Source organism: Hesperophylax consimilis, chromosome 18, assembly GCF_061612785.1.
Source record: "Hesperophylax consimilis isolate HC1 chromosome 18, BYU_Hcon_1.0, whole genome shotgun sequence".
NCBI lineage: Eukaryota > Metazoa > Arthropoda > Insecta > Trichoptera > Limnephilidae > Hesperophylax > Hesperophylax consimilis.
The window spans coordinates 3437597-3455333 of record NC_142853.1 but is presented as its reverse complement, the minus strand read 5'-3'; the positions used below and the strand labels follow the sequence as shown (position 1 = coordinate 3455333).

The window sequence follows — 17737 nt, the reverse complement described above, 5'->3', positions numbered from 1 at the left end:
AGTAGTTATTAGTATTATGTACTTTTAAATTTCTTAGGTAAAAGGAGTTCAAAATATTTTATCATTTCCGGCTACAACATCAATACTTTTGTATTTTTCGTATCTGCAATATTTTTTCAATTCGGGAGGCGGGTTTGGGTACACCCGTCCCGGGAACTATTTATTGGATAACCAACACCTCTGTCATATTATGTCACCCCAAGTGGTTAGATATGTTTGGTGAATTAGCAGTGGTGTCCGGGTTCATTGGGTGAGGTGTGTTGGGGATGCGCCTGCCCACCAACTGCCTGGCATGCCAGATCGGAAGAGACAGGTTTGGGGAGACCCTTTGACCATTCCAACTGGTCTCTCGACTCATCAACTTGTGCCGCAGTGGGAGGGATATATTCATATGTCCATCACTCAACGTACCTACTCAGTCAGTCACAAATAGCAGTTTTACAAGTGAGCAGTTCTTGAGTGGGAACTTCTCAAGCGAGTTCCACTGTATAAGCATATATAAAAGATTTAAAATAGAGAATAATAAAAGAACAAAAAACCTTCAGAAATTTATTTAATATTAAATAAAAAACCTTTCCCAAAACTTCTATCACAAAAAATTAAGAAAACAATATTTACATACAATATTTCTTTACAAACAGCCTTCATGGAAATGAAATGTGTCATTACACAATTATTATTACAGTAAAAACGAATTTTACAATATAAAATTTATATTAATAAATATAAAAAAATTCATATATTAATGATTATTTGTTTTGAATAATCTGAAGATATAATGATAATATCATCTTACTGTAAAACAATAATTTACTATAAAGATAAATAGTGATGTCAGGTAATTCTACATTGGGCGAAACATTTATTTATTTAGACCTGTGATATAATATTATTTAATTAATTAGTTATGTACTGAATATCAAACAAAACTACCGGAATCACTGAAGAGACAAACCGTTAGAAGTATATTGTGGGCGTATGCTCAAAGTAAGCTAAATTTTTCCTTACTTTTTGTAAAATATATGAACATTTTTAAAAAATATCGAAATATCTGGAACACAGTCGAAAGGTATGCAATTGGCAACATTAGTTTTCTTTCGAATTAGTATCCAAAGAGGCAGATACTTTCAGTATCACCCTGGTTAAAGATCACCATTCAGAATTCAATTACTAATGGAAACAACTATTTAAGTTGGGAGAGATGAGATGTAATGGATATTATAAAAATTTATTCGTAAGACGCAAATGTGAATGGTAGAAAGAAGTCAAGGATGCTCTAGGACAACATGGCACGATCAAGTGAATCAGATTCAGCTTGAGTTGAGAATAATAGAAGAGTATGTATGAGACAATGTATGAATGTGAATGAGGCAAGGAGTGTGTGCCAAGACAGAGGTATTTGGTGGTCCGTCTATGCTTACCCCTGCGGAGTAACGGCGTGATGGTTAGTTAGTATTTCTTAACCTTCAAACTTAACTTTGATTGAGAAAAAATGGAACTTTTAATGCTTTTGATAATCTTTTTCCATCTCCCACGACATAACCAGTTGTTTCTTGTAGTAATTAAGTTGAACCAAGTGTTTATACAGATCTGTACAGCCACTACTTCTCAACCTCTTCCCCATCTCCTTCCCCTCCCCGCTCCATTCAACCTCACAACATACAGCAATTGGGGATGCCAAATACCAAATCTCACTGGCTCCGGTTAAAATAAAAACAAAAAATGTAACAAAACAAAGAAAGTCACACTTCTAGCGATTTTTCGTTCAGTGACAGGAGTGGATAAAAATAAACTTAATATATTAGATGTCTTATAGAAGACAGTATTTTATTTAACAACTAAAGATGAAAATATTATTTGTTAGTAAGGCAGCATTGGGTATACAAAACTACTTCATAAGGGCTTGCACGACAGCCTTCGCATTCAGTGCCTTTAGGTCAGTGTAGGTCTGACCTGTACCCACAAAGACAATGGGTTGACCCGTGATATAGGTCATGGATATTGCTGCGCCGACCTTATCGTCGATGGTATCGAACTTGGTGAGGACGATCCCGTCGATGATGTGGGGATTGGTGTTGGAGCTGTAATCGGCCAAGGCCTGGTTAAACTTGACCAGCTGGTCGACAGCTTCGTTGCCAACGAGAGCTTCTCCGACGAAGAGAACCAGATCCGGCTCGTTCACCTTTATCAGTTTGGCCAGGGCTCGCATGAGGGGTTCGTTGTCTTGCATCCGTCCCGCGGTGTCAATCAGCACGATGTCGATCTTGGATTCGTTGGCGTATCTTATAGCCTCCATAGCGATTCCGGCAGCATCTTTGCCTGGAAACAAAAAAAAAGTGTGTTTACATAAACAATAAAAGAAAAAAACAAAGATTTTTTTCATTAACTCCGCACACAAGGCCCTGAGGAAAATAATTTCCTTCAGGGCCTGTGTCATCGTTGAGGATTCTGTGTAGAGGGTCTTTTTGAGGAAAGAAAGGAATGAACCAGGGTCTTGAAGAGATCACTAAGGAAACACGGGCAGGCAAATCATTCAACAGCTGAGCTATTGAACTTACTCGCGCCAGGCGCCGTTTGGCTCAGGGCCGGCCCTGTGTGTGGAGGGTCTTATTGAGGAGAGGAAGGAATGAACTTGAGTCTTGAAGAGACCCATATTGTAGGAGGAAGGAAACACAGAGGCCGGCAAATCGTTCTACAGCCGAGCTGTTGAACTCAAGAACAAGTTGTAGAAACGACCCGTTGTGGCAAATGTCAACCGTGTACATATGTTATATTTCCCGACTATGCACCGGTGCTGAAGTGTTTTTCGAAGAGCATCTTCCATTGTAATACCGGTAGAACAAGGACAGCATACCTACCTGACGCTTCTGGTGTAAAGATTGCATTCCGTTTGTTAAGATTGAGGAATCTATCAAACGGACCTGTAACCTGCCCATTACACATTGGAAATATTGGCAATTATTTCGTTATTTTGTATTTTTTTGTCCAAATATAACAGGGCGCTATAAAAATAATAAAAATCTTTACTTTTTTAGCCAAGTCCCATGCATATTTAAATTTTATAAATGCAACACATTATTGTCTAAATAGTGGCTACACCAAGAACTCGGTTTTTCTCTCTCATTCCTGACTACCAGTGGCGGGTCTTCTTATGGGGACAACGGGGTTTGAATAGTTGAAACTTTGTCTAAACCAAAATTAATGAATTCTAAAGATAAAAGCAATAAACATTGTTTGCAGAAATATAGTACAAAAAGTTGTTTCAAATTTTTCAAGTTTGAAATTAGAATAGTTTCTATGGAAGAACTGACATCCGCTACGCGCCCTCTTTGTAGTTTACTAAAGCGTAGATGCAAACATACACAATAATACATAGCACACTACTTAAGCCCAAGACGCGGAAGCCGCTGAGATGAGCATTGGCCATGCGCCGTCAGGGGACATCACTGGACTTTTTCGCTGAAAATTCATATTTAGTGCATTTCGATTGATCCCCGAGGAATTCTGCTCTACCGCACATGCGCACGAATCTCATAGAGCTTGGGGACAGACTTTTTGGGCAGGAATCGCGCATGTTCAAATTAAATTTGAAGATAATCTTGCAAGATATGGCATTATTTTTATGATTCTGTATTATAAATTTGTATTTATCTAGAGATATTTTTAAAATTATTTTGGACAGCTGATTAGGTGCACGATTTGTCTGTGAATATTTTTGTTTAACTCTTTGCACGCGGCCGTATCAACTGTTGTTACGGCAAAAAGTCTATACTCACACGCGGCTGTATCAACAGTTGATACGGCAACTTTGACGGCCGATATTCCCGCTCTCTTTCGTCATAAATGTATTTCTTGCTCACTTGGACATTTGTAGAACTATCACAATGCTGACATCCACAAGAATTTCTCAAAAATAAAATTGTATTTCATAAAAAAAGATCGATAACCAAGTGCGCCTCTTCGCGCCTTTTAGTCCTTTAGTTTACATTTTTGTCAACGGATGGCGTTAGTACTAGTTTGTCATTCACAACTTTTCATAACTAAGAATGATAAGTGATCATGGTGTCCCACTTGTGTCTATAAAAACAGTGGCCTAAGTACACACACACCGAGAGTGGTTTATTTATGACGCCGAGTGAATGGCGGGACCACATTCAAAAGATACGGTACGTCTTTGTATGAAATTTTATGTTTTTGTTTTTATAAACATCTTAGAGTGTTGACACACGAGGATTTGTTTTCATATTGTGGAGAATAATCTGTTCTGTCTATATAGTCCAATAAATCATGCCAGAATGCTATAATTTGACATTTAATTGCATGCGTAGGTATTTGAAAATATGTACCGCGTACGGGTATAGATAAAACGGAGCAAATTAACGCGTTCAAAAGGTTAAGAAACTTTATATATTCTTTAGGCACACATAAAAAAATCCGGTCCACACCATCGAAGGAGTGCTCGAGCCGCCACTGCAGACTACACAATCTTTTCCTTGTAATTCCCCAAATTATAATAGTCAAATAAGATTATACAGTTATCGTCTAAATTCTAAATAAACGAGTTAACACCACCACTGCCAGCCTTGGACAGTGATGGCTTGGAAAACTTTGACATGTAAACTTGGAAAGCTCTGTCACCCATATTCAACACTCGGATGTTGCCACTCTGGGCCAGCATAAAAACAACACGTCACGACAATCTTGATGGTGTCCGTGGTCGGGGGGTAAGGCTCTCGATTAGCAAGCTAGAGGTCGCGGTTCAAATGCGCAAGTAAATTTTATTTGATTAATTTGTGTTTATTAATGATTTATCAATTTAAAATAATGTATAGCATATTTGCAGCACGTTCCAGAGTGGAAGATGCTCTCAGTATCGCTTTGGTGTAAGACCACCATTCAGAATTGAAACATTGTTTGAAATCAAATATCTTGGAATTGAAATTGATGATAATCTCCGTTGGAACTCACATATAGATGTAATTACAAAAAAACTAACCAGGTACATATACTTCTTTAGAAACATTCGCAATATCCTCAATATAAACGATATTAAAAAAGTATACTATGCTTTGTGTCAATCACAAATAGAGTACGGAATAACTGGATGGGGGTCTGCCTTGAGCACTCACACAGAGCGGCTCAATATAGCACAAAAAGGAGTATTAAAGACTATACTGAAAGTTCCGCTTAGAACTCCGACAGAAGAAATATTCAAAAACTTCAATGTTTACAATGTACAGAAACTATATTCAAAAAATATTTTATTTAAACTGAAAAAAAACATATCCGAATACTCCACTGCCCAACATAAATACACAACCAGGGCAAAAAGCGAAAATATCCTGATTACTCCCAGTTTAAACACATCCTTTGGACAGAGAAATAATAAATTCCATGCTATAAAATTGTTCAATGCTCTACCAAATGAAACCAAAAAAATAAACGAAATGAGTATATTTAAAACAAAAGTCAAAACATGGCTTAGAGATCAAAGTAACAATCAACTTACAAACATTATGAAGACAATGTAAAGACAATTCAAAACTAAATACAAAAATTTAAGAAAAACTACAGGCCGCCTCAGAACAGGAAACCCTAGTGAGGAGGACTGTGAAAAAAAATACAAAAAATATACTTATATTATACTTTAAACCTACATAATGTACAAATTTTGCTATTGATATTAATAAAAAAAAAAAAAAAAAAAAAAAGGCTTTGGCCGTGTTTGGTGACCAGATATGAATATCCAGGTACTTCCCCACCTTCCTCCTCCCTAAAGACCTACCTAAAGACACAGTTTTACTCCTTTCTTTCCCTAAAATACCCTCAACACAGATTTCACATCGATGAATTTGATGTCGACCGATGGTAAGCAAACAAAATAAAGTATTATGTATATATGAACTTATCGACCAAATCAGACAAATATGAAGAGAATAGTTCTATTATTGGTTACCGTATCCCTTCTCGTACAACTGCACCATTTCTCTGCCGTTGTGTTTGCTGGGAGGGTGCAGAGCGTTCAGATGGCGGGTGTGTGTCCTCAGCTGTTCTACAGCTCCGGCTCGGAACGTGTCGCAGGCGGCGATCAGGACCGACAGCTCGTTCTCAATCAGCCAGAAACAGATCTTGGCCAAGTTGGTGGACTTACCGACTCCGTTCACCTGAAAATAAACAATATTAAGTGCTGCTGTAACAGAATGACCGGACCTCTTCCCTATCTCCTTCCACTCCCTTCAGCATCACAACATACCTTGATTGGGGATGGCATAGTCTTGTGAGTTATTCACATAAAATAAAACAAAAAAATGACATCATGACAGCAAAAGAGATATTTCAAAGCTAAAATAGCTCATGTTAGAAACGAAATTATGAGTTGAAAATAGTGTTGTCGACCTATAAAGTCCAGACAGAAAAAGGTGTGCGAATTTCATGACCCAGAGTTCTCAGTTTAAGACCCGTTTAAGAACTGCTTTTGACACAAATATTTTCTAGATAAGATTAGATTATGAGAACAGTTCAATTTTATTGATATATATTTTGAAATTTCTACAAGAAATAAAATAATTAGTAAAAATGTGGTAATCTTTTACTCACCCCGCAGAAAGACATCACATACGGACTTCCCTTCTTTTTAGCCTCCAGGCAGTCTCTCAAAATATCAACCCTCCTCTTGGGAGACAGAATCTGCACCAGCGACTCAGTCAGAGTATTCTTGACAGTTTTAGCGATGCTCTCAAATGTTCCCAGGACCTTTCCTTCCAGCTTGGCGGCGACAGAGTCACAGAGCTTCTTGGCGATATCGCTGGCCACGTTCTTGGCGATGAGGTGATCCTGCAACTTGTCCAGGGCGGGCTGCATTGTCTCTGCAGTGAGGGCTTTAGCGCCCACCAAACCTAAAACAAAAAATATAACATTTAAATTTATGACAATAGATGGCAGTGATTCAAATTTTATACAATGTTTTTATTTATGTCAAGAGATGTCACTCATTCAAGCGATCTAACAAGGTATTTTAATTTATTTTATTATAAAAAAAATTCATTGTTTTTTGATTTTATTTTTATGTTGACGAATAAATTTTATATAACGATTTAAAATGTGCATATTTCATTTGCCGCCAAAACGACATGTTTGTTTTTATTCGTTAATCCGGCGGCGTTGACGTACGCCGGGCGATGTTGGTGACAGTCGTCTTACCAGAAATTGGCGTTTTCTATGTCATAATGACGTTGTAGCCAGTTGGAACCGTTTCGATATGTGCAGTTTTAGATAATTGTAAAAATCAATAATTATGAATGAAAATATTAAAATCACACATTTTTAGTACAATTATCAGAATCAGAAAAATAAACTTTAATCTCCACACATTTTTAACGGTTAATTTAATATAATGTTGGGTTTTATAATATTTTATGTCAATTACTGACTGCTTGCACATGCTGCCTAATAACCACAGACAACAGATTGAGTCAATACCTTATTGATATAGGGTTTTATCGATCGACCGTGCTAGGGATGATGAGAATTGCTGGATTAGAAAGGTCGTTAGCTACCTTTGAAGATGCTGAACACTCCGCCTGAAGATTTGGACTCCTTCTTGACCTTGTTGGCGTTGGGGGATTCATTTTCATCATCGCTACTGTAATCATCATCAGATTCACTGACGTCCAAGTCCCGAATGTGCCCTTGCATTTGTCCAACGATCTAAAAACAATTTCCGTTCATAAATACAAAACAAAACATGTAGGGATTCAATGACAATACAGTAACCCATCAGGCCTCTGGCGTATTGACTGACCATTATATATATATCTTAAAAACGCTGTCAGAAGGTAGGAGAATTTGTTTTGTATTTAAACAATAAAAATAATTCCTTTAAACAACACTCTGACAGTTCTCATTACAAAATTTTAGAGGCTTTAGGTGTTAAAGTACCTTCCTATAACATAAATTTTTTTTTAACAGAAAATTATTTTATAATAAATTTTAAATTAGAAATTTATATTTCTTTTGTTTAATTGTTAGGATTAATCTTGACAAGTAAAGTTAAACTAGAATGGAGACTTTCCCTTGATTTTTGACTGGTTAACTGACTTAGTAAATCAATAATTGAGTACATATTTATTACATCGTTTTCCGGAGTGAAGTCTGATCGGAACTCCTCGGGTTTGTCTTTGGAGCGATCCAACTCGGGCAGATCCCTTGAGCCACCTCCCAACTCCCACACTCTTGGTTTCTTCCCTGTTCTATCCACTGTAGGGCTCTTGGGAGACTTGGCGCTGCAAGGAAAATAAATTATTATAATTACAATTACTCTATATTAAGGGTTGGTTATCGGTTGTGTAGGGTTTGAAATACGTTTATGTATTAGGAAGGCCCAAAATCTTACATTATATTGTTTACACTTTATACAAAATAACTATAATGTATTGGTAACCATGAAACAGGCAGCTGTCTAGTATGGTGATTAAATGTATCAATGTCTTGTAAATGTCAATTAAATATTATGTAAATATTGAAGACAATATTAGTGATTTCTAAACGAAAATCTGAAACAGAAAAATCAGAAAAGGAAACGGTCACATCTGGGACTCGAACCCAGGACCCTTGTCTTTCCGGGACAGTGCTCTACCAACTGAGCTAATGGGACCCTATTCCCCTCGGTCACTTTTAACTGTATCATACTTCGAATAAGAACTACTAACATTGTCTTCATTTTTTCATCGCACATTTTTATTGGCAACTATCTTAATGTATGATCGCAAGATTCAACCCGAAGTAAATGCAATCCAGACAGAGTCTTTTTTAGATAAACCTATCTTATTTTTTATTTAAAAATGAAGACAATGTTAGTAGTTCTTATTCGAAGTATGATACAGTTAAAAGTGACCGAGGGGAATAGGGTCCCATTAGTTCAGTTGGTAGAGCACTGTCCCGGAAAGACAAGGGTCCTGGGTTCGAGTCCCAGATGTGACCGTTTCCTTTTCTGATTTTTCTGTTTCAGATTTTCGTTTAGAAATCACTAATATTGTCTTCAATATTTAAATATTACAATTTGAGGTTTTACTCAATAAAGTTATTCCGAAAAATAAATAAATATTATGTATTTTATAAATAAAATCGTAAATGTTGATTTGTTCAAAATCTTAAATCTCCTAAAGTTCTGCACTGATTGCTTTGGAATTTTGACACAACGTTGTATTCGAGTATGCGCATGTTTTTATATACCTTTATGCCATATAGATGTCACCTGTGACAGGTAAAAATCATGATTTTTTTTTAAACTGCGACATCGGTTGGACAAACATGCTTTTTTGAAAAACAGCACCTGTTGGACGTAAAAGCAACTCGCGCACAGACATAGGAATTAATAGACGAGAAGATAATGGCGAGGGGTAAAATCAACTGTTGAAGAACGAAGGGGGTTAAGCTGACTGTGATTCGTCAATAAATCAATCTGACAGTAAATAGGCATCTCGCATTATAATATCACCATTTACTTCTTAAAAGTAAAATCTGCTTTTGAATGAATAGACATTTTTACATGGGAGCGCAAATTACTCGCCACGTTATGAACAAATTTGCGAAGTCCAAATTCGGCAAAAAAATTCGGTTCTATTTTCAGAGTCGAATATTTCGTTTAAGTATTTAGTTAAGACACTTTTATAAATGTTCATAATTTACTTCCCAGCAACCAACCAGCTTTGTGTTTCGCGTCCAGACATGTTTCTACAACTGATCCATATTATACAATGTGAATATGCTTAAAATAAAGTAAAATAATGCTTATATATGGAATGTAATACGACAATTGGGTTTATTCTCTTTTTCACATCTATTTTTACAAGTTTTCATAGTACAAGTCAACATTTTGCCGTGTTATTTCGTAAAATGAACCGATGATGCCTCGACCATAGTTCGCACAAGAATGATGACGTCACGTTTTCAAATTTCACTTGAGGCCATACGCGAGCCCAGCCGGCTCCAATGGAACTGGTATGGGGAGTGGGGATAATACGCTTTTAATCACTTAGGGCAGGTCTACTAATATTCATATGTCTATGAACTCGCGCTATTATCTATCTGCATAGACTGAGCCACGGTAAGGCATGGTGGGTTACAGCTAATAAAATAATAAAACACGGAAGATAAATTTCTATCCTCATCTGTCTGTGCGCTTAGTTCTTCTAAGCTACGGAATTTCTTTGGAAGGTTTATATATATATAATACATATATGATATATTTATAGAAAGCAGAGAAAAGTCAAGCATCGCCGGGTACACTTGGCAGTCGGGTCAGCTAGTATAATATATTTAAAAAAACCTAAATACATACTACCATAATCAGAGATGTGCTTTATTTCAAATAAATCCATTTCAAATGGAAATGCAAAATGGGTATTTTCCATTTTGCATTTTAAATGCTTTTCTAAAAACCATTTTGCATTTTAAATGCTTTTCTCAATGCATTTTCCATTTTAAATGCTTTTTTGCAACATTCTTCCTACTATCTCCACTCATCTTTTTTTCATAAGCCCCAAATGTCAGTCGGTCCTCAACCTCGCTATGAGAGATAATTTCCTTTTTTAAGTTGCTCCCTGGTAGGAGCCCTGGCAATTGAGTGATACCATTACAAAAAATACTGATTCAAATACTGAACATGGGGCCATGACGCTGTAATATTAAATGTTAGATAGCAGTTTCTATGTTTTTACGCTGGCAACATTTGTCCCGCGCAAATTTTTTGTGGTTCATAATCTGTAGTCGTGGCATTTTTGGATTTACCATCATGTAATATGTTTGTTCTACATTAGGTCCATTATTAAATGACAAAACTGTTTAAAAATTCTATAATTATTTTAATTGTTTGACCTGAGAAACCATTTTGCATCTTCAATGCATTTTGAAAATAAATATTTTGCATTTTGCATTTTCAAATGGAAAAGTTTTGACCCATTTCCATTTTGCATTTCAAATGGTTTTGGGTACCCATTTTGCACATCTCTGACCATATTACAGTAGTATCCAAGTTTTTTTTTGTTTACATTAGTTCCACACATTAGGGCCTTTAACATCTTTAGAGATGCCGTGTGAAGGATCTTTTAAGGAAATGAAGGAGAGGAAATTCTGGGAAGGTAAAAGGTCAGTGCAACAGACAGAATGAATTCATCCCTCCCACTGCAGTGCATGGCGATGGTTCGCGAGAGTCTGGCTGGAGAGGTGAAAGGGTCTCCCTCTCCCAATCAGGCACGCCATGCACTTTGTGGGCAGACGACGCATCCGTGCAACCAAGACCTGGGCACACCAATCACCAAAAGTAGCGAACCAATTGGGGTGACTATTGAATATCCAGTTGTCTAAGAACTGATTTGGAATGCAAATCGTTTTAGAGTATATTTCAATATAGAGATGTGGATGCGTGAATTTCTGACATTCTTAACACATTGGTCAAGAGTCGCTGGACTCAATTTTAAACAACTTGTACAATAAAAATTTATTGAACTTCTTCATGTTAGTCAAGGACTGTTGTGATCTAATATTAAATATCAGAAATCACCAAATGAATGAAGGTACAAACAACTTTTCTTTTGGCAAGAAATGACGTTTTGAAAATGGGGTCACAAAGTTGCTTTCACTGCAATTTGCTTGTATGCTTGGGTGCAATGTGATTGTTGTACTAAAAAGAGTTCACTTAAGGAAAAAAATATTGCAAAATAAACCAACATCATGGTAATTTATATTCAAATCACATATCAATATATTTCATGCCAGCGAGGAGAGGATTAAATAGAATTTTTTGAAATAGAATCTTGACAAATAATTAATATCAGAGGTGATAAATATACTTATTATCTTTGGTAAATATGTATAAAGAAGGGACACACTTAATATGTACAATATGTAGGCACATTTTAATTAAAAAAACTATTTTTATCAGTTAGATAATAATGAGAAATAAGTATTCCAGTTTCCAGAAATGGAGAACAATGCATTTTAAGGGCCAGCATTCTGAATTTCTACAGAACTATAACAAGTTTCCCTTGAGCACTTGTTTTTAAATTCTTCAAAAAATATATGTTATTCTTTAAGATAATCAATATCCAATCAAACAATATAATCAAACTCCAACGGCTCGGAGGGCTTTGAAGCAGAGAATGGACGGTTATCTCGAGAGTATTTCCTCCTGGGGTAAAAATAATCTCGTCGAATTTAATGTTTCAAAGACCCAATCCTGTCTGATTACGTCTAAAAGGGATCCAAATGATAATCTAGTCTCCTTCAACGGAAGCAATCTTCCGAACAGGCCTTCCATTGATATGCTTGGTGTAACTATAAGTGACCAGCTCAGGTACGGGGGCTCCATCGAAGCCAGAGTAAAGTTGTCTCTCAGAAGCTGGGCGTACTGTACAGGGCCCGCAGATACTTTAATAGTACACAACTGCTCACCCTGTACAAATCGCAAGTGCGCCCTACTGTTGAATTTGGCAGCCATCTCTGGTCTGGAGCCCCAAAATACCTGAAAAAAACCCTTGACTCTGTGCAGAAACGGGCGGTCCGTTTGATAGATTCCCCAATCTTAACAAACGGACTGCAATCTTTAGAGCACAGGCGTCAGGTAGGTATGCTGTCCTTGTTCTATCGGTATTACAATGGAAGATGCTCTGAGGAACTAGCGTCATTGATCCCTTCGGCACCGGTGCGTAGTCGGGATACACGCCAAACGCGCGCCCAACATTTGTGCACAGTTGACACTTGTCACATGAGAACGGGTCGCTTCTACGATTCGTTCTTAAGTTCAACAGCTCGGCTGTGGAACGAACTGCCGGCCTCTGTGTTTCCTCCCTCCTACAACATGGGACTCTTCAAGACCCATGTTCACTCCTTCCTCTCCACAAAAAGACCCTCCACACAGCATCCCCAAAGATGACATAGGCCCTGAGGGAAATTATTTTCTTCAGGGCCTCCTGTGTGGAGTAAATATAAAAAATAAAATAAAAAAATATCCATACATTTGTTATGTTAAAAATATAAATTTCTAAAATTTCCTCGATAGAAAAAAATCCTGAAATATGCTCCAAAAAAAAAAAGGTTTTTTCTGTTATTTAACACCACTTTAGTACTGCCTCAAAAAATGTACTTGATAAATTAGACAAAATTCAATCTAAATCTTTGCGAATTATAACTGGAGCGATGCAATCGTCACCCATCAATTCCCTTCAAGTAGAATGTTCTGATCCTCCTCTTTATTTAAGGCGTCAATTATTTGCTGACAAATTTGTTCTTAAATGTTTAAATTCTAAATGTCATCAGGTTATCCCCAGCGTCTCGTTGTTCATTGACTTAACCCATTCATCTACAATCAGAGCTTCAACTAAACCTCTTCCTGACATCTGTAAAAATTTTAAGTCTCTCTCAGAGCTTCACATCATCCAAAATGATCTACTTCCCTTATACAAATTAAAATATAGTCACGTCACCCTATCCCCAACAATAATAGAAGGGATCGGAATACTTAAAAGTCATTCCAATCTCCCGGCCCGAACTGTCAATAATATGTTCAATGACATTATTTCATCTAAATGGCCCAACTTTTCTCTTTAATTTACTGATGGATCCAAATCTCCCGACTCTCCTAACTGTGGTATAGGTATTAACGTTTACCACAATAATTCTAATGACAGAATATTTTATTCAATTTCAAATCAATTTTCAATATTTTCAGCCGAGTGCATTGCAATAATAGAATCTCTCAAATATATAATCAAAAATAATTTTGAACATTCCCTCGTTCTCTCTGACTCTCTCAGTTCCCTCCAAAAACTTAAATCCAGTCCTCTTCTTCATCCTGATGATCACTTTGTATGCCTTATTCGAGAGATGATAACCTCCATTCAAAGCTCTGGTAAAACTGTAACTCTGATTTGGATTCCTAGACATGTTGGTATCATGGGTAATGATATTGCGGATGCCTTGGCAAAACAAGGAGCGTCCAACCCTGTTGTTACCCTCGTAAACCACATTCCCCTATCTGACATTTTTTCCATCATCAAAGATAGATCCCGCAATGTTTGGTCGGAGTATTGGCACATTGCTAGTCAATCCAAGGGAGCCTGCTATGCCTCAATACAAAGGACTATTCCATCAAAACCGTGGTTTCAGCAATTCCCTCATTTTTCCAAAAAAGAAATTTCTTCACTCATTCGAATGAGGATCGGACATTGTTCCGTTCCTTCCCATCTTTTTAAAATTCACGTTGTTGACTCCTCAGATTGTACATTCTGTGGTCTAGAAGTGGGAATTTTAGATCACATATTTTTTGGTTGTCCCTCTCTAAACAAATATCCTCTCTTCTATCAAGCCTTATCTAAAATTGCCTCCCCTCCATTCAACATCTCATCTCTTCTAAGTCTGAACTCGACTTCAATTTTCATTAAAATTTTGAAATTTGCCTATTTAAATAAAATTAATATTTAAATTCACATTTCATTTCTCAATAATTTTAAATGATGGCCAAGAACACCCTTGAAGGGTGAAAGCCAGAAATAAGAAGAAAAAAAAAAAAACACATTATGAAAAAATCCAGTGTTTCTTTAAATGCTTCTCGGGACATTGTCAAGATATTTTAGCTCTATTTTAAATAAGTCATATTTAATTAAATATTTTCACAGCAGTCGCTTACGTCTGTGGGTTTCAATCGTTTTTAATATTAGAGCGCTCTCTCCAACATTCGGATTTACATAAGACACTTTCAAACAATCGTCATTCGCCGGCCGGACGGCATGCTTAACCCATTGGCCTCCGAATTGTTTATCTAAAAAATTGTCCTTCACATCCGAATTAATTTTGTACCAAAGTTTTAAATCTGCAGTGGTGTACTAAATCTTACATAACTTTTAAACTAAAAATGCAAACGAAACAATTTTTTTCAATTTACTTGTGCATTGAATTAAGGTATGTAAAAATATATGCAGTTTTAAAAAAAATAATAATAATATGATTAAACGAGGATATAAAAATATTATTTTTATAAAAACCATTTTTTTTTATAATTGGATTAAGAAAAGTTTTACATTTATCATACTTATTACCATAATATATATTTTTTCAATTTGGGCTGATGTTAGCCGCCCACCACGCGTTTTACGAACAAGCTTGTCAATTCCCGAACCACACGCCATTTTGAAAAAATTCAATGACGCTGAAATATAACAAAATTTCAATCGTAAATATCAGGAAAAAACTGTACTAACGGAGTCCTGCCAATTACTACCAAACGAATGCTTAATTATCTACAGAGCGATTGGCATTTAAAATTTTAAACACAGATGTCAATAATGTATCCCTTTTTCGTTTTTAAGCCGACAGACGTCAGACCCTCAGTCGTTTGATTTTAAGACACATCGCCGTACACACGACGGGACGGCGTCGTTTGAGGCCAATGGGTTAACAGACATGCACTTGTGCTTTCTGCACCTAAAATTACGTGATTTATTGTAAATGATACTTTATTCCAAATATTTGAATAATTTATTTTACGTGTATATGGCATTTTATCGGTTAAATAATATTGTTTTTCAAAAATGGGAAATAAACAACAAACAGTGGCGGATTTATAAAAATATATTAAATTTCCATAAGTCACACATGTTGCAATCGGGACGGCAAGTGCTAGAATTTTGCGACCTTTACTGCTGAGGGCTTGCAAGCCCGTTTTACATAGTACCTATATAGAATAAAATTGTATTAAACTTATTCTAGTAAAAATTATGTAAAAATCAACATATTAAAATGGAATATTTTCCATCCCCGGAAACTGAATTACTTCTCATTATTATAGAACTGAAACACTACGTTTTTTCTATCAAAATTGCGTAAAAACTGTGTCACTAGTATCTGAATAATTACAATAACTTGGCTGTTTGGAAAAGATGTTAGTTAATTCATAACATATTATTAAAAATATATATTTTCCGAACAAGATGAGGAAAACTGACAGAGCAGAGAAAATTGCATTAAAAATAATAATATTAAAACATACGTCGCTATTTGGGACCCTTAAAAAAGACCTGATTTTGTTTTATACAAATGTATTAATGTCTAAAAGGAAATGATGGTAAAAGGATAATTAATAGTTATGTTGGTTGCTTACACTTTCTCTGCTTTCTTTTTCGGAGCCAACTTCTCGGCGAGCTTGGCTCTGTTCACAGCCAAAAATTCGTCATCGAGTTCATCTTTTATTTTGGCTTTACCGTTCATCTCAATCTTCTGCTTTGCTTCTACTATTTTTACTGGTTAAAAAGCAAAAAAAACTGATTATTAAACAATTGTGAAAATATTAAATAATATGTACTCATAAATTAATTAATTGCGAGTTTATTTCATCATATTTTAAGAAGGTTAAAAGGGGGATACACACCAGTTTTCTTAGTATCTTTATCATCGCCTTTACGCTCAATCATCGAAGCAACAGTTTTCTTAGACTTAACAGAGTCTTCGAAAGTCCTCATCTGTTTAGGCAATTTAGCTTGAGCCTTACCTAACCAAAAAATATAAAATATTAGATATCCATAGATAGATAATAAAATGTCTAGTAACTGAACATTATTTAATCATTGTATCTTACCCCATTGCTCAGCATCCTGTAGAACTTTGTGGAAGACGTTAGTGAATGAGAATTTTTGAAAGAAACTAGAATTTTGTAGTTCATTCTTATACTTGTCACGGAACTCCAGGTGAATGTCATTCAAGAACTTATCCACATAAGATAGTTGTAGAATCTTCTGATATGCCACAACAAATATTAACTCAAACTCATTGTCGAGTTTGTACTGTAATGTAAGCGATTTGTGGTCGAATGCATTGTTCCCTGTCCTTTCCTGAAATAAACAACATTACAAATTCAATAAATAAGAATTATAAAGCTTACGATAAAAACGTATTCGTTTTTGCTATCAAAAAGATGTTATCATTGCATGTAATTATGATAAAACAATAGCAGGTACATGTAATTATTGTGCTATACATATGGATGACATGGAGACATAATTTAATTAAAATTTACCTGTAATATGACACTTCGAATTAGTGCATTAACAGAAGGTGTGAATATTTCACTTGTACTCTGGAAACACCAAAGTACAATCCCACCTTTGCTAAAAATTGTGAATAAATCTAACATTTTCGAAAATTAAACTAAAAAAATATTTTGAATTTCGACATACGTCTTGAACACACGTCACATAAATAAAGTCACTTTCTGTGAGCATAAAGTTTTATCTGTACCAGAGACAAAAAATATTTTACAATCTTACGAAATGAAAAGAAAACTTTGAAATTATATAAAATCCTATAAAAATGTATGTTGACCAAAACTAACTAACAAGGGTAGGCAGAGAGGACGGACGGCCAAAAAACTCAGCCTTGACACACACTCTTTGCATCATTCATATTCATGTATCATTTATACTCTTTTATTATTCTGACTCTTGATATGGCCCAACTCAAGTATTTGGTTCACTTGATCATGCCATGTCTTCCTCGGGCGTCCTCGGTATCTATTACCATTCACATTTGGGTAATATATTATCCATATACTCATTTCTTCATTCAGAAATAATTACATTATTATAGATAAAAAATGAAATGTGTGGAGTGCAAAAACATTTAGGAATAATGATAAAATAATAAACTTATTAAGTAGCTTCGTTCATAAAAAAATATTATTGTACTTTGG

The 17737-nt window shown here is 35.7% G+C and overlaps 1 protein-coding gene across 1 annotated transcript; it reads right to left on the bottom strand.

The window, feature by feature from the left end:
* Positions 1–597: 597 nt before the first annotated feature.
* On the bottom strand, positions 598–17248 carry SrpRalpha (signal recognition particle receptor alpha). Its single transcript, XM_089642818.1, has 9 exons — positions 17066–17248; positions 16628–16880; positions 16421–16540; positions 16154–16292; positions 8132–8282; positions 7557–7707; positions 6598–6896; positions 5957–6164; positions 598–2319 (listed from the first exon to the last, which is right to left on the bottom strand). The coding sequence occupies exons 1-9, from the start codon at positions 17180–17182 to the stop codon at positions 1889–1891; spliced, it is 1869 nt and encodes a 622-aa protein (XP_089498944.1). The 5' UTR covers positions 17183–17248; the 3' UTR covers positions 598–1888.
* Positions 17249–17737: the final 489 nt, after the last annotated feature.